At 45.7% G+C, this 17,951-nt stretch overlaps 1 protein-coding gene across 6 annotated transcripts in view; it reads left to right on the top strand.

The window, feature by feature from the left end:
* Positions 1–17,951, top strand: part of NSD1 (nuclear receptor binding SET domain protein 1) — a 133,706-nt gene that overhangs the window by 33,822 nt on the left and 81,933 nt on the right. For 4 of the 6 annotated variants that reach the window (XM_050962909.1, XM_050962911.1, XM_050962910.1 and 1 more), the window contains exons 3-4: positions 2,082–2,254; positions 5,100–7,671. In XM_050962909.1, the coding sequence (XP_050818866.1) occupies positions 2,082–2,254; positions 5,100–7,671 (2,745 nt within the window). The remainder of the gene's footprint in view (positions 1–2,081; positions 2,255–5,099; positions 7,672–17,951) is intronic. The other 2 variants (XM_050962912.1, XM_050962913.1) reach the window with 2 other exon arrangements.

The following is a 17,951-nucleotide window of genomic DNA, read 5'->3' as shown; positions in this document are numbered from 1 at the left end:
GTGGCCTGGGGGATTAGCGGGGGTCTGGGAGCAGCCCACTCTGCTTCCCTCATCCTGGCCTCAGCTGTGTCGCTTTGGGGAGGGGGCTTGGGGGAAGAGATCCCCACCGCACTCACCAGCAGTGGCGGAAGCAGAGCAGCCCAGTCCCAGCCTGCTCCACTCTGCAAGCTCCCAGCTACAGTGCTCTGCTTCCTGCCACAGGTGAGTATGGGGGTCGTCCTTTCCCCAACCTCCCTGCACTCACCTGCAGCAGGAAGCGGAGCGCCATCCTGTCGGAGATGGTCTAGGTAATTCTTAGTCCTGCCAGGAGTGCAGGGGACTGGACTAGATGACGTCTCGCGGTCCCTGCCAGTTCTATGATGCATAATTCCACAGACAGCATATTACATTCCCCCCAGGTTCAGCAGTTTCACCACATTCTCAATTTCTGTCTCTCTACCTGCCTTTCCCTCCCCTAAATCCCTTCACCCTAGTGTTGGATAATATCTAAACATACAGTTTAAATATGCAGCAATTTAAGCAGCTCAGGGCCCTGAGGGACTGAGTACAGGCTCTTGAGACCAGAGTGGCTGAAGGGGCGAGACAGAGGGGAACGTAGATGAGACATTCTGGGACATTGTAGTACAGTTGCATGCCCAGGTTGACAGCCTCTGTGCTGTTGAGGAGGAGGAAAGTTTCAGGGAAGAACATCAAACTGGAGCAGAAGGAAACAATCCCATAGTTGGGACCCTCCTTCAGATGATGTCATGGTGATGATAATCAATGGGGCGTGGTGACACCAGGGTACGAACTGTATAGGAATGACGGAGCAGATCGCACTGGTGGGGGACGTGACACTGTATGTGAAAGAAAGCGTAGAGTCAAATATAGTACAAATCTTCAATGAATCAAACTGTACCATCGAGTCTCTCGGGCTAGAAATTCCGTGCTTGAATAATAAGCGTATAGCAGCAGGGATATACTCCTGCCCACCTGACCAGGGTGGTGGTGGTGGTTACTGTGAAATGCCAAGGGAGATTAGAGAGGCTATAAATATAGAAAACTCAATAATAATAATAATAATGGGGGATTTCAACTATCTCCATATTGGCTGGGTACATGTCACCCCAGCACGGGATGCAGCGATAGCATTTCTAGACACTATTAACGACTGTGTCTTGGAGCTGGTAGTCCTGGGTCCCACAAGGAGGGAGGCAGTTTTTGGTTTAGTTCTAAGTGGAGCACAGGATATGATAATAGTGACCATGATGTAATTAAATTTAACATCCTTGTAGGGGGGGGGGGGAAATACCAAAGAAGCCACCACAGTAGCATTTAACTCGAAGAAAGAGAGCTACACAAAAATGAGGAAGCTAGTTAAATGGAAATTAAAAGGAATAGTCACAAGAGTGAAATGCCTGCCAGCTGCATGGGAACTTTTTATAAAACCATAACAGAGGCTCCAACTAAATATATATTTCCAATTTAAAAAAAAGCCACCATGGCTAAACAATAAAAGAGATGATTAAGGAGATTAAAATGAAGTACACTCTACATTGATATAACGCTGTCCTTGGGAGCTAAAATATCTTACCACATTATAGGTGAAACTGTGTTATATTGAACTTGCTTTGATCCACCGGAGTGCACAGCCCCCCCACCCCCACCCCAGAGCACTGCTTTACCACGTTATATCCAAATTCGTGTTATATCGGGTGGCATTATATCGAGGCAGTGGTGTATGTTGCACTTTACATTAATTTCCTGTCACAGAGGGAGATGGTTGGCTTGTTTGTACCAAACTCCAAGTCTTTGCTCCTGCGAGGAAGAGTCCCCTAAGCCTGACTATCAACTATTTAACAGCAAACTCCACTCCAACATGCAAAATATCAACCAAAAGCAAGGAAAACTAAGACAAAAGCATGCCCACCAACCCTCTGACTAGGAGTTCTCCTAGCTGGCATTTGTTTAGGATTTTAGGAAGATGTTAGGAGAATGTGTGGAGAATCTGCTAATAAACATGATGCCACTTAGTGCTTTCTTTCCCACACTAATATGCTGTTTTAAGCAAGACAATAATCCTGTTTAATTTCTTTAAATAGTTTCCAATCGGAGACCATATCGAGAGTACTACGTAGATGCCTTAGGAGACCCTTCTGAGAAAGCCTGGGTTGCAGGAAAAGCTATTGTACTTTTTGAAGGCAGATATCAGTTTGAAGAGCTACCTGTCCTTCGGAGAAGAGGGAAGCAAAAAGAAAAAGGCTACAAGCACAAGGTAAAGCTTCTGTTCTTGGTAGCTTGCTTTGCTCACTCTTTGCTGAGATTAAAAAGTAGCTTGCGTTTGCAGTCAAATTGTTCTTCTATGTCTGGAAATGCACCCTAAAACTGTGTTTGCGCAGTGATAATTGTGAGGCACAGCTGGTAAATTGATGTGCAGAATTCCTGTGATAATCAGAGTTTTTAAGCCACAAGGAGTTTCTAGACTTGCTCCTCTTTAAGGGCATGGTCTGTAGTTTGTAAGTTACTGTAGAGAGTATTCGGAGAGGTGGAGAAGTTGTCACCCTGTCACAGTTTGACATACTCACTATCTGTCCGTTTTATTCAGCATTACAGTTCTATTGATGTGAAATATCAATGATGATGATTAAAAGTGTGCATTTGGAAGTAGCTTGCTGTGCTCTCCAGTGACCTCTCCTGGCTGACTCAGGGACAGACCATGCTTCCAGTCTCTTATTAGACCACTATGTACAATACAAGGATAGGGTTTTGAACTCTGCTTCTGTAATAAGTTGTATAAGCACTTAGAGTTCTTTCTGATTTGACTTAGAAAGTGCCTCACCGATCAGACTTTTGGAGGGAGTTGCATAGTCTAGCACAGGGGTCGGCAGCCTTTCAGAAGTGCTGTGCTGAGTCTTCATTTATTCACACTAATTTAAGGTCTCGCATGCCAGTGATACATTTTAACGTTTTTAGAAGGTCTCTTTCTGTAAGTCTATAATGTATAACTAAACTAAGGTTTTTAAAATGTTTAAGAAGCTTCATTTAATATTAAATTAAAATGCAGAGCCCCCTGGACTGGTGGGCAGGATCCGGGTAGTGTGAGTGCCACTGAAAATCAGCTCGCGTGCCACCTTCGGCACCCGTGCCATAGGTTGCCTACCCCTGGTCTGGCATATCATCTGCTCATGAAGCAGCCTGTATTTCAGGGTTCAGCAGCCTTTCGGCAGTGCTGTGCCGAGTCTTCATTTATTCACTCTAATTTAAGGTTCCGCGTGCCAGTCATACATTTTAACATTTTTAGAAGGTCTCTTTCTATAACTCTATAATATATAACTAAAATATTGTTGTATGTAAAGTAAATGAGGTTTTAAAAATGTTTAAGAAGCTTCATTTAAAATTAAACTGAAATGCAGAGCCTCCTGGACTGGTGGCCAGGACCCGGGCAGTGAGAGTGCCACTGAAAATCAGCTTGTGTGCCATAGGTTGCCTACCCCTGCTCTATTTCAAAGGTACAACCCTGGAGCAGACATGCCTTTGTACAACATAATATGATACAACCGTCTTGCCCTGCAACCTTAATAATGCTGAACTGGTAAACTTCTTCAGTCATCTTTATAAAGTGAAGAAATACAGAAGGCCACTGGAGCCAGAGAGAAGCAGTTTTATCTTATACTGATAGTTTAACTGCTGACCGTAGTGGCTGCTTTGTTAGTGGGATAGATATAATTGTCTCAGTGTAAGTGATTGGGTGATTGTAGTAAAAAGCACCAGAGGATTCACTACTCTTGTGCTTTCCTTTCTCCTGGTTCCTTTTGTGTGGGGGATATTCCTCACCTCTTCATTCAGTGTTTACAGTTCTCTCCCTTTGTTCCCAGCCACATGCCCCAAGTCTGTGAATTGCTGGAGTATAGTGCTGGCATGGCTGCACCTATGTAAACCAAACACATTGCCTACTTGATATTCTGGGTTTGTATCAGCAAGGGGGTTGCCTGCCCGGATCTCCCGCAGAGCTGCAAAGGATCTGGCTGCCTTGTGCCACTGGGTTACTTGCCATTCTTTAGTCAGTCGAGATTCTGTAGATCACCCTTTAAAAGAAAAGTGGTGGGAATTCAAACTGCTCCCGTGACCTGGGATTCATTTTGGTTCAGGAGTAGTAATGAAAATCTACAGTTTGTCTTTGCTCAGCTAAGAGCAAAAAACCCTGATTGAAAGCCAGTCTTCTTTAAAATGACTTTTGTGTTCAGTTGGGCACCTACAGGAGGTGCCTATCCAATGCCCTGGGCACCTTTTCTTGTGTTAAGGGTACAAAACTCAACATGGATCCTGGGAGCCTTATAAGCAGAAAGAACAGCAGAGTGTGTTAGGGTTAGGCACATCCTGTGAAAGTGGCGGGTTTGTACGTGGGGTGGCAGAGAAGGGGGATGCTGTGGGGAGAACAAGTTGAGATGCAGTGTGAAATAAATGGAAGCAAGAGAGGTCAGGACAGAGCAAACCAGCACTTCCTTTATGGCATGTTTTAGAGAGATGCGTGCTGAGGCCACTCTGATGCCCAGTGGTTGGTGCTCTGCCCTGCCATGCAGTGGTCCCATGTCAGATTCTCCTTCCTGATGGCTGTTGTGCAGATTGCTGCATTAGATGCATGCTGGGAGGCCAGTGCATTCAGTTTCTGAGGAAGGCCAGTGCTGTCAGTCACTCCTCTTGTCAGTAGTGACAGGTTGAGGGGGGGATTGCACCCCTCCCTCCTTTGCTGGAAGAAGGATGTCAGACATGATTCAGGCTTGAGTGTTGGTGTGACACATTACAGAACACTGTAAGGCTGTTATTGCAGAAGCTTCATTAGCACTAGGAAAGCACACAGGCCATTAATTTACTAATATTGTGATCCAAACAGTTCTGCAGCTGGGAGTTCATAGATGATTTCAGTTAGAGTCCTATGCATTTGTGCTCCATGGATGTGCTGTCCAGGAGCCATGTTAGCCATGAGGTGCTTTATTCCAGTCCTGGAGACTGCTGCTGCGTTTTGCATACACTAGAGCATCTCTTGTGTGGTGTTTCACTTGATGGTTCTGTTAAATGTTTGTTTGAAGGTAACCTCTCTTTGTTTTCTTTCAAACATTCAGGTTCCTCAAAGGTTTATGGCGAAATGGGAAGTCAGTGTTGGACATGCGGAAGAATTCCTTCTCAAGGAGACTGAGGATCAGAAGTGTAGTCAGAATTCCAGCAAGCTGAACAGTGAGGATGTGCTGTTGGAATCCTGCACTAATGGCCCTGTAATGGAACCTGACAGGCAGCTGAATGGCTGTTTTAAATCATTGACGTTTGACTCCAAACACTTAGCCAGGGAGAAGGGAAGGTCATGCACTAAATCACAAGTGAAAAAGAGCTCAGACAGCAGGAAAAGGACTAGAGTAAAAAAGAGCAGCACCAGACTGGAAGCATCTAGGAGAGAAATTGGAGGAAAGGCACCGGAGAACATAGTTAGAAACAGGGTTGCTGGGGACCTGCCGGATAAACATGCATCACATGAACTTTGTCGGATAGCAAACAGCCTAACAGCAGCCAATGGTGCCGTGGAAAACTACTTGCTCTCTTCTTTTGGAGAGAGACGTTTTGAAAAGACAACTTTGAAAGAGGAGTATCAGGCTCCTCATGGTGACTCTCTGCGGGACACACTGAGAGTGGATTTGCTTTCTAGCAGCTCTGCAGAGAGAGGGAAAAGCCCTGTAGGCCTTCTTTGCAGTTCCAAATTACAGGTACACTATTCTACAGCTGACACTTCTATTGAGGAGAAAAAGCAAACGGAGTCGGATTCGCTGACTTCCTTCTCAGATGATGGGACTAGTGATCTAGATACAGGGGACCAAAGTTCTGAGGCAGCCTGCAGTGCTCTGGAGATTAGTGACTCTGCAGATAAAGAAGAAAAGGAATTCTGTACAGGGATGAGGGGAAACAGTAAATGTTCCATGTATCTCTCTCAAAACAGCAAAAGAAGAGCTAGGAAAAGGTCATCTAGAGATCACAGAACTCCATCAGGCCCTGTTGGTGGCAGAAGTGATGCTGAATCTGTGGATGGGGAGCTCCAAGAAGCAGCCTCAGACACTGAGATGCCTGTTATTGCTCTAGAGTGTACTTCAGCTATGAGAAATGACCAGCTTTCCCTTGCAGATAAGCACCCTACGCCCCAGAATGTTTGTCGGGAGAGCTCCCACACTGGGATTACAAATCAACTGAATCTACACCTGAAAAACCTCAAAGTGCCCCGGCTCATAAGTATAAGAAGCAAACACAAGGAGAGTGCTGCTGGGACAGAACCCCCTCTCCTGGAAGAGGAATGTGGTGTGAATTGCTGTTCTTCTGACACCAAAGGTTTCACTGGTCCACCCACCAAGAGTGGGAAAGTTGATAGTCAGGAACCATTAAATAATGTGCATGAGAGAGCCAGGGATTCTGCCGAAATAGAGACTGCTGTGGTGAAGCATGTCCTCTCAGAGCTGAAGGAACTGTCCTTTAGGTCCCTTGGTGATGAAGCTAGTGGCTATGGGGCACCTAAGACCACAACACCCTTACTCTTCTCTTCTGCCTCTGGGCAGAGTTGTTTGCCCATTGAGCCAGACTACAAATTCAGCACCTTGCTAATGATGTTGAAAGATATGCATGATAGTAAGACAAAAGAGCAGCAGCTGATGTCATCTCAAAATATGGTCCCGTATCGAAATGCTGGCATGAGCAGTTCCTCTGGAAGTAATTCTGCAAGTGGCTTGAAGGCTTTGGGTACAAAAGGACCCACTTATAAATCAGAAAAAAATGGAGATTGTGTTCTGGAATCAACATGTCAGAACCCCAGTGCGAGTGAATCCTCTCTTTCGTGCAGCACTACAGCCAAGATAACTGGGCGGAGTACTAACAAAAGGGAGCCCACAGATCCTGCTCTTTCCGGTACGAATGGCACAAACTGCATCTCAAGACACAACTGTTCACAATATAAGCAGTCATCCAAACTAGCAGATAATGCAACATCAGTCAGAAAGGATTTAAAACTAGAAGGGCTGAGCAAGCTTCTAAATCAGGTCTCCAGTAATATAGCAGAGAAAGCATCCCTCCCGTGCAGGGATATGCAGGGATTGGTTACTAGTCTTGTTTATAATGAAATAGAAGAAACTGCAAGGAAAGAGTCTCTTGAGTTAATGGAACACTCCACTGATGAAGACTCTGCATGTTCATCTGATGACAATTTAGATCATGTCAGGAAGAGGCCTGAACCTGATAAAAATACTGATTGTTACACTTCTGCTGAAAATGGTGAGGGCCTAGAGTTGGATTCAGAAAGCTCCCTGGGGGATGAGTCTAATGATGTAAACCATGTAGCACCCAAGAAGCGATGGCAGCGATTTAACCAAAGCAGTGCTAGAACCAGTCGGCATGTCCATAGATCTAGGGATGAAGAGAGCTCCAGGGGCACCTTTGGGGGCCTGAATTCTAGTGACTTTTCACTAAAGGGAAAGGAGTGCCTGGAGCACAGGCCTCCCACCCTTTCCCCGGGGCTTGAGGGAAACCTGACAGACCAGGACTGGGAGAATCACTTAGACTTAGTTGTGAAAAGTTTGAATGTATGTGATAAGCCAAACAATGATGTGATGCATTCAGAATCAGAGCTTTGCCGTTTTGCTTCCCAGTCTGAGTTCTCTTCACAAGGTAAGGAGTTCGATTTACACCTAAGAGTGTGTGTGTATGCGCGTGTGCATGTGTGGCCATGTGTGTGTGCATTCTGCAATCCTGTACTTTAAAAATATAAAACATTGTTATTGACTGGTCTAAACGGAACGTTGAGGACAGCTAGCTGCACGCAGTTTCTGGTATTGTGTTCTTAGACATCTCCCAGTAAAGTGTGGAGTAGAGAGGAGGTTGTTTGATTATATGATGATTTTTTGGTCATATTGTGGAGAGAGAAGTCCCATCGTGAAGGGAGAAGTGAGTGTCTCTTATAAGCTGGTTTTCACCTCCACCCTCTTCCTGAAAGGTTACAACGTGCTCTTACACTGGGTAGGCTGGTTCCAGAAAGTCTGGAGGAAAACAGGTTCTGCTTTTTGAACAGTTTAGTTTTGGCTCATTTTCTCTCACACAGTTGAGCCTAGCGACCACATTTGTTGTTCTGTTGGTCTCAACAGGGGCTGATGCCCCGACTGTTCTTTAGGGTGGGAGTTAATTAACTATTACAAGGGGTTATTTGGAAAGCTTGTGGAGTTCCTAATCTACAGGCTATTTTGAAATGGATGTTGCGGTGTTGACATTCATATTGTCCATGAGGCGAGGAACAGGAAGGAGAGAACCACGTGGGAGGCAGGGGTTGAATTAGATCTGGAAGAGAGGGTAGATGGAAGCTTCAGCTCCGGTGAGGTGTTCTGGGAAGCAGGAGGCAGGTATCTGCAGAGGGATGGAATGTAGAGGAGCTCATGAGGTCTGCAGGGGCTCCCATCATTCAATAGTTCTGAAAAGTTTGACAACACTGAGGAAATTCAGTGGAGTTGCTCAGGTGTAGCTGAGGTAGAGGTTTGTCTGCAGACTTATGTTTCCATTGGTGATGCATGAACCAGAAAGAACCCAGCTTGGCTTTCAGATCCCAGAGTGAGCTGTAAGGCGCTGGATTTGGTACCATATGACATTTTGATTAAAGAACTAGAAAAATGAACTGTTAAATGGCTTAAAAGCTGGCTAACTGATAGATCTCAAAATGTAATTATAAATGGGGAATTATCAGTGAATGAGTGTTTCTAGCAGCATTCTGCAAGGATGAGTTCTTGGCACTGTGCTATTTAATATCTGTGTTAATGACCTGGAAGAAAACAAAATCATCACCAGTAAAGTTTGCAGATGACACACAAATTGGGAGAGTGGAAAATAATGAAGAGAACAGGTCACTAATACAGAGCGATCTAGATCGCTTGGTAAGCTGGGTGCAGGCAAACAATAGACAATGTAATGTGGTTAGAAATGTGTCTCTAGGAACAAAGAACGTAGATCATTCTTACCTATGGGGGACTCTCCTGGGAAGCAGTGACTGACAAGGATCTGATGCCCATGGTGGATAAATAGCTGAACATGAACTCCCAGTGGCCAAAAGGGCTAATATGATCCTGGGAGGCATAAATGGGTATTCCGAGGTTATTTTATTTTCGTATTTGGAACTGGTGAGACCACTGTTCCTCTACTGTGTCTAGTTGTGGTGTCCATAATTCAAGAAGGATGTTGATAAATTGGCGAGGGCTCAGAGGAGAGCCACAAGAATGAGTAAACAATTAGAAGACATACCTTATAGTGGCAGACTCAAGGAGCTCAATTTATTGATCGTAACAAAGAGAAGGTTAAGGGATGACTTGTTTACAGTCTAGAAGTATCTGCATAGGGAACAGGTATTTAATAATGGGTTCTTCAGTCTAGCAGAGAAAGGTACAACATGATCCAATGGCTGAGAGCTGAAGCTGGACAAATTCAGGCTGGAAATGAAGGGCAAATTTTTGACTCTGAGCGTAATCATCCACTGGAACCATTTCCCAAGGGTTGTGGTGGATTCTCCATCACTAGCCATTTTAAATCAAGACTGGATATATTTTTCTATGCGATCTGGTCTAGGAATTATTTTGGGAAAGTTCTCTGGTCTCTGTTCTACTGGAGGTCCACACAATTGTCCCTTCTGGCCTTAGAATCTATGAATCTTGTAGTTTTGGCATTAGGAAAGCAGCATTAATCTGAGCAAAATTAATAGAGAGTCATTGAGACACAATGAACATGGGACCTCCACGAGGCCAATTTTATGTAGTCACTTTTCCGAGCAAAACAGAGCTTTATAGTAGCCTGGATGGGGAACTCTGATGTGGTTAGTGTGTGGAGTGGATGGCCGAGTGCTTAGATCAAAGGCGCAGGGGCCCTTCCTTGGGAATGGATAACAGGTCAAACTACAACTTTGACAAGGGATAGCATCTCCAATGCTAACACGGGGACAAAGGCAGAGGAACGTCTATGGTTTTGTTGTGTTTATCACTTACAGTTCAGTACAATACTAGATTTTTAATTCCTGTATGTAAAGATTTTGCAGTAACTTCTGTTTCAAGCCTGATTCAGTTTTCCGTTTCTATTTTTCTATATTTGTATTTAGCCCATTTCCAGTGTTAGACTCTAAATAAAATTGTCTGTTTTCTCCCTCACCTTGTGCAGACGGCTTTATCTGAAAGAAGAATAGTGGTAAACCAGGGGACTGAGGGGGCAAATAGGGTCCAACACAACTGTCTTCATCATCGAGGGAGCAGCTGTAAATTAAAACACCTTCAAATGAAGGTTATTAGGTGGCAGTGAAAATAAAATCTTAATCATTTTGTCCTCCCTTGAAAAGACCTGATCCCCCAAACTGCGTTGTGGGGCAGAAGTCTGATCCAGGAGCCAGTGTTACAAAACCACCATCAATTCTTATAACGGCAAGAATTCTAGAATTTGAGTTTAGTTTCCACTCATTTTGCTGTGTGTTTACTGTTCATGTTGGTTTACTCTGCCACTTGCCCTTTTTGTGTTAGTCGTTATTTCCTGTTGCCATCGGTGCGTGCCATGGCTCAAGACAGACAGGCAGCTGCTGCCCCACTGGGCAGCTGTAGATAGGCTCAACAGCTGTATAATTCACTGGTGACCAGGTGACGGTCCCGTCTCAAAATGGTGACATCTTAAGCAATTCATTGAATCCTCTGTTTGTTGTTACATAGTTTCTGAGCACCCAGCAGTGTGTTGGTGTTTCACAAAAACAAAGATGTAATCCCCACCCCAAGGCGGTGCCAGGTAAATCAGCGGTGACACAGGAAACAGTCACCCACCAACAAAGGGAGAAATGTGAGTGCGAAGGTCTCGAGGGTTCTTGAGGGGCATCCATGTCCTGATGATTTGGTGATCCTTTTAGAATGTGAACCCCTCATATTGTTAAGGAGAAATGGTAGGAGGGACTGGAACAAAGTGAGAGAGAGGGCTCGGCAAAGAGACGGGAGGGCCCTTGCAGATAACTAGGGCTTTGTGTCAGTCATGGAGGATGTGGAAGTCACGGATTTTGTGATTTTCCACGACCTCTGTGACTTCTGCAGAGGCCAGTGTGGCTGACTGCAGGACCGCCCAAGTAGCTGGCCCTGGGACCTGCCACTGCTGAAGCAGCTCTGCAGCCAGACACTTGGGCAGCCCCACGGCCAGCCACACCAGCCTCTGCTCTGGGCAGCTGGTACCGGTACTACCAAGCAGCGGCTCCAGGGCGGATGGAGCAGCTGCTGCTGGTGGTCCCCAAGGCAGCTGGAGCAGCTGATGTTCCAGTGGCCCCCGGCAGCCGGTGCCGCTGCCCCCTGGGCACCCCCCAGCAGCTGCTCCCCAGGTCCCTCCCCAGCAGTGTTCCTTGCCCCTTCCCCCCCACCCCAGTTGAGTCAGGGGTATTTATAGTATAAATCATGGACAGGTCACGGGGCTGTGAATTTTTGTTTATTGCCCATTACTTTTACTAAAAATGCCCTTGACTAAATCGTAGCCTTACAGATAGCACATGGAGGTGCTCATAAGCAAGAGAGGCAGAACGGAGGACGGGCGGGAGAGGGCTACTTAGGTGGCCTCCATGGACATTGGCTGACAGCTGCATTGGGTAGGAGAGCTCTAACTGCAGGGAGAGGTGTGCTGATGATAAGTTAACATTAGAGTGATGTCCACAGTGAAGCCTAACCCCAGCCCAGCCTTTCCCTACTGCCGCCTACCCGGCTGTAACCTCACCCCTGGGGAAATGCATAGGCTTTGAGTTTGCCCTCAAGGACATAGATTCTGCCTCCTGACAGACCAAGGGGCTGAAGATTCGTTGTATGTAGTGGAGCACAGAAAACACTGTGAGATTACCCGTGTAGTGGTGTGGTGAGTAAACGTGTCATGTTGTGAAGAAGACACACATGGCAGCTGTTCCCCTTCCATGGTATTGGACAAAGGTTGGCTGTTAGGAAGGCCGAGAAAAGTGTATGTGCTGTGACCTTTCTCCTGTCCATAACCACGCTGGGAGGTTGGCAAAGAATGGTTGGTGGCTTGTGAACGAGACTAGCTTTCCTCACAGTAGCTGCGCTTTGAGAGAGTACGGCTAATCTTTGTCTGCAGCAGCCAGCGTAAGGCCTTCTCTACGCTTCACAAGCTTTACTGATACAGCCGTGCCAGCAGAGCTCTAGTGTAGATGCAGCGTATGCCAACAGGTGTTTTTCTGTCAGCATAGTAACACCACTTTCCCGAACAACCCAGGCAACCTTAGCTCTGCCCTTTTCCAGCAGTGCTGCAGTATGCCCCGTTCATTTCACTGACAACCACACAGTTGCTGAAATGTACGAGGTGTTAATAATCCGCACCCCTGAGCGACATAAGTTATACCAACCTAAGCGCCAGTGTAGACAGTGCTACATCGATGGGAGAGCTGCTTCTGCTAACATAGCTACTGCCTCTCACAGGAGGTGGAGTAATTAAACTGACAGGAGTGCTCTCTCCTGTTGCTTTAGAGTGTCTTCACCAGAAGCACTACAGTGGCACCTCTAGCGTTTCTAGTGTAGGTGTAGCTGTAGCTTGTCTACCCCATATGACAAGGACCAGAAAAGCCTGAATCTCTTTGGGCGAAACCTTGCAATTCAGGATCACAGCTCTCAGATGGTCATGTCCAAATATAACTCTACAAATCATAACAGATTCCCTGCTTTTACTGAACATCTGCCATGCGAACACAGGAAGCAATTCCAGTCCATTATCTCAGAGGGCCAGTTGGTGGCCAGAACTGCTCTTTGGGCACCCGTAGATGCTCTGGATGCTGCTGCCAGGTCTGTCTTCCTGGCGGTGGTTAATTTCTGAGTGAAGTGTAGAACACGATGGAGGATCTCCCCTTTGACCATCGTAAACTGTTCTGGGAGACCACTGGTGAGTCCGTGTACGTGCCAAGGGCTTTAGGGCTACTTTGTGTCCTGGGCACGTACACACCTACAAATAAGAAAAGGTTTAGTAGGTCACAGACTGCCCAGAGATCACGTCCTGCTCCATGTTCTGGGTTTAATGGATCCACTGAATCCCTCATAAAGAGAGACAGATTTCAGAGAGAGAGAGAGGATCGCCCAACCGTCGTCCATGACCACCCAATCATCTTTCAAGCAACAGTTTTGATGGGTCGGTTGAGGGTTTGACTCCTCCCGCACCTCTGGATTTATAGCTACATCAGTTGGCTCACATCCCCTGCTTTGGAGACCACCTTGCCCATTTCCTCCATGCTTGGAGGCAGATCACTACAGACAAGAGGGTGAAAGAGGTCATAATATTGGGCTATACCATCCATTTTACATCATTCCCTCTCTTCCACCTCCCTTCCCAGTCCCTTCCGTGGACCCTTCTTATGAGCTTTTATTGAGACAAGAAGTGAACTCTCTCCTTTGATTAGCAGCAATAGAGTCAGTTCCTCCTCCTCACAGTGGCAAGGGATTTGACTCAAGAGTGTTTCCTTCTGCCAGAGAAGGATGATGAGTGGAAACTGATCTCAGATCTAAGGCTTCTCAACAAGATTGTAAAACCTCAGAAGTTCAGGATGGTGAAAATAGTCCACATTCATCCCTGTACAGGAGATACAGTTTATAGAGGCATATTTAGACTTGTTGATGGCCAGAGCCTATCTTCCTTTAGACAGATTTGTAACCTTGTCTGGTCTGGTATGGGCAATTCAGGGGTGCCCTTGAACCACAATAAGGAACTGTCTTCAGCTCCTGGGACACATGGCAGCTTGCAACTTTGTGGCCAATCATGCAAGGCTATGCCTCCGCTGCTTCCAGGGTTGGCTCAGAACGACTTGTTCTCCTGTCAGACGCACCCTGGACAGACAGCTGACAGTATCTCTACAAGGGGAGGGATTCCCTCAACTGATGAAGGATCAACTCTGCGTCTGTGCAGCTTTTCCTTTCTGTTGCCTAGCCCCCTCAGTGACTTTAATAACAGATGCATAACTGTTGGGATGGGTAGCGCACCTGAGTGCCCTTAGGACTCAGGACACATGGACAACTCAGAAAACCAGTCTGCAGATCAGTAGAGCTCTGCAAATCTGCAGATATCTACTTTATACCTGTGGATATCTGCATCCATGGATCATTTTTGTGGCTCATGGATGGATGCAGATCCAAATTTTATATTTAGAGCCCTGCAAATCTGCAGATAACTGCTTTATATCCACAGACCTTGTTCAAGGATCGCAGATCGGATGTGTAGGTTGGGGAGATTGGAGCCTTGATGGCAGATCCCCCATTTATGGTGTCCTTAAAGGACAAGGTCTCTACTTCCACACTCTAAATTCTTACCTAAGGTTCCTTTGGAGTGTCACCTTAATCAATCCACTCAGTGTTTTTCCCGAAGCCATGTAGTTCTCTAAAGGAATCCTGTGTACTTCCTGTGTGTGTTAGAAGGGCCTTGGTCTTCTACTTAGATAGGACCAAGCAATTTAGGAAGTCACCTAGTCTGTTTCCTTCGTGGATAGGTCCACAGGGTCCTTTATCTCTACTCAGAGACTATGGAGATGGGTATCTGTCGTGCCATCTGGAGTAGCTCACAACCGTGAGTGCCTACCTCAGGGCAGATGGTCAGAAAACAAGGGCTGACACACCAAACTGGCGGTATGTTCTATAATTAGATTTCACTAAGCCAATGACAAATGTGAACTCCTGGATCACTAAACAGTCTTACATTGGCATCACAGATAGTCCCCTTAGACTCTCCAGTCTGTCTTGCCACCCAGACAAATGAGAGTTATGGAGAGTTTAAAGCAGATAAAATATCTGTATAGGTGAATCACACAGTTTGTAATTCCAAATGGTGGCAGTGATGTAATGAACTGCTTGTTCCTCAAAAGTCTTTCCGGGGTATCCAGATTGTCTCTTGGGATCTCTGCTTTGCATCTGGCACACTTCCCTGTAAGAGTACAAACAGTCCAGAGATAACAGATCTTACTTTGAATCCATATTTATAGTATTGTCACACAGGAAGTGAGCTGATAGCATCTCTAACCTTGTGGGCTTTTCCTTTGATGATGTGTGTGAGGAATGTACTTAGGGTTTGTCGACAGTGGCACTTTATAGTACTGAAAAAACACCCCCCTGAGCACTGCAATTTTCGGTGCTGTAATGTGCCAGTGTAGACAGTGCCCTAGCACTGGGAGCTGCGCCCCTCATGGTGGGGAGGGATAGCTCAGTGGTTTGAGCATTGGCCTGCTAAACCCAGGGTTGTGAGTTCAGTCCTTGAGGGGGCCACTTAGGGATCTGAGGCAAAAATCAGTACTTGGTCCTGCTAGTGAAGGCAAGGGGCTGGACTCAATGACCTTTCAAGGTCCCTTCCAGTTCTAGGAGATAGGTATATCTCCAATTATTATTAAACTGGTGACTAGACAAGCCACGTTAAAGTGCTTTAACATTGCCAGTGAAAATGTGCCCTTAGTCTTTTGACCCCAACCGCTATACATAACGCCACTTGCTTTGAAATTAGCATTTTCTGTTAAAGTCCTTAGGTCCTTCATTAGGATTTCAGAAGGTATCTTTGATGGGTTATTTAATTACAAGGTATACACCCTGTAAATGTTTGCTATTGCATTACAACAGGAACAGATAAGTGAAAACAATACAAGTAACATTCCACACGTTTTCATGAAGTTTAAACATTTGAACACACACTTATACATTTAACACTTTGATCTATTCTAACACATAAGTGAATTGGCCTGGGATTCTGACCTAAGCTGGCACCTGGTTTGCCAGCATCATAATATCATTCACCAAACGGTGATAGCACATTTGACCAGATTGTAAGCAACATCTCTGGCATTAAAGAAGACCGTACTGGTATCTGAAATATATAGGGCTGCTATATGGGCTTCAGTACATACGTTTCAGAAACATTAGGCCCAGGTCCGAGCCCTCAGATCTGACGCAGCACTTGGCTTTGCAGTGTATCTGCAGTTCTGGTCTCTGTTTCAAAGCTCCCTCATCCATCGGGGATTACTGCTCGGAAGCCACCTGAAGTGGAGCACCTCCTACTCGAAGAAGAGGAGGAGATTACTCACTTTGTGCAGTAACTGTGGTTCTGCCAGATGTGTGTCCTGGTTGGTGCTTCACTACTTGCCCTCCTGTCCCTCTGCTTCCAACTGGTCCTTAGGGGACTGTGTTAGAGTGAACCTGGGCCTTTGAGGCCCCCTGCTGAAGTTCCCATGGTCCTACCACAGCCAGCCCCAGGAAAGGAGTGGTGAAAGTGGGTCCTCCAGGACTGCCTAGAGAGGCTGCATAGAAGCAGCCAATTAGAGCCCAGCAGCACCAGATAAAAGGTGCTGCTCTTGCTGGCTGGGACCTGAGGAGCAAGGAAAGGGGGCTCATTGCTGGTCACAGGAGCTCAAGAAGAGAACCAGAAGAAAGATTCTATTGGTACTTGCATTCCACAGGGACAAAGATGATTTGAGAACTTCTGTCCCGAGGCCAGGGTGAAGAGAGAGGCGCTATGTGGGAGAAATCCCAGGGAATAACAGCACCAAAGTGAAGGCAGTTGTATGTCGCTGTTGTGTGTAGGGTCCCTGGGTTGGGACCCAGAGTAGTGGGAGAGCCCAGATCTCCCCCATTGGCCAGTGGGAAAGTGACCTAGGCACCAAGAAGGGGACAAGCTTGCTTAGAAGCCTGATTGAAGGGCAGGATGTAAACGGCCCAAGGATGGGGCTGAAGACCCTGGTGAGGGACAATTTTTTGGACTCCTTTCTATGCCAGAAGGGGTCCATCCATTTTAAACAGGTTTTAGTGAGGTTACTTAGGGGCTTGGGGTAGTGTCAGGGTGGCTAAATGGAAATGAGGATGTGGAAATAGAAATTACCAAATTTGACGTGGAAATCAAACTCAGACAGCTTTAATGGGACCAAATGGGGGGGCCTGGATAATCCTCATCCAAGAATATAAAAGGAACTGGCCCATGGAAATTGCAAGCCCAATAACAAGGATTTTTCATGAATCCGTAAAGTTTGTGATCGTACGCCACAACTGGAAAATTGCTAATGTAGTTCCTGTTTTTAAGAAAGGGAAGAAAAGTGATCCAGGAAACTACAGAACTGTTAGTTTGACCTCAAGTAAAAGAGAAAATAGTTAAGGACATAGCGGTAAACAGTAACTGGGATAAAATATAACATGCTTTTACAAAAGATAGATTGTGCCAGAACAATCTGATCTTTCTTTGAGAAGACAACTGATTTTTTTTAGGTCAAGGAAATGCAGTAGATTTAATCTACCTGGATTTCAGTAAGGCATTTGATCAGTTCCACATGGGAAATTATTAGTTAAATTGGAGAAAATGGGGATTAATGTGAGAATTGAAAGATGGATAAGGAAGTGGTTAAAGGGGAGACTATAATGGGCATACTGAGAGGTGAACTGCCAGGCTGGAGGGAGGTTACTAGAGGAGCTCCTCAGGGATCATTCTTGGGACCAATCTTATTTAATATTTTCGTTAATGGTGTTGGCACAAAAAATGGGAGTGTGCTAATAAAATTTGTGAATGACACCCAGTTGGGAGGTATTGCCAATATGGAGGAGGACTGGAATACCGTACAAGAAGATCTGGACGACCTTGAAAACTGGAGTAATAGAAATGGGGATGATATTTAATAGTACAGAGTGAAAGGTCATGCACTTAGGGACTAACAACAAGAATTTTTGCTGTAAGATGGAGACTTATCAGCTGGAAGCAACAGAAGAAAAGAAAGATCTGGGTGTATTGGATGATCACAGGAAGACTATGAGCTGCCAATGTGATACGGCCTTGAAAAAGGCAAATGAAATCCTAGGATGCATCAGGCAAGGTATTTAAAGTAGAGACAGGGAAGTGTTATTACCATTATACAAGACACTGGTGAGACCTCATAAGAAAGATGAATTCAAACTGGAACAGGT

Source organism: Gopherus flavomarginatus, chromosome 7 (assembly GCF_025201925.1).
Source record: "Gopherus flavomarginatus isolate rGopFla2 chromosome 7, rGopFla2.mat.asm, whole genome shotgun sequence".
Lineage (NCBI taxonomy): Eukaryota > Metazoa > Chordata > Testudines > Testudinidae > Gopherus > Gopherus flavomarginatus.
This window is presented reverse-complemented; position numbering and strand designations above follow the sequence as displayed.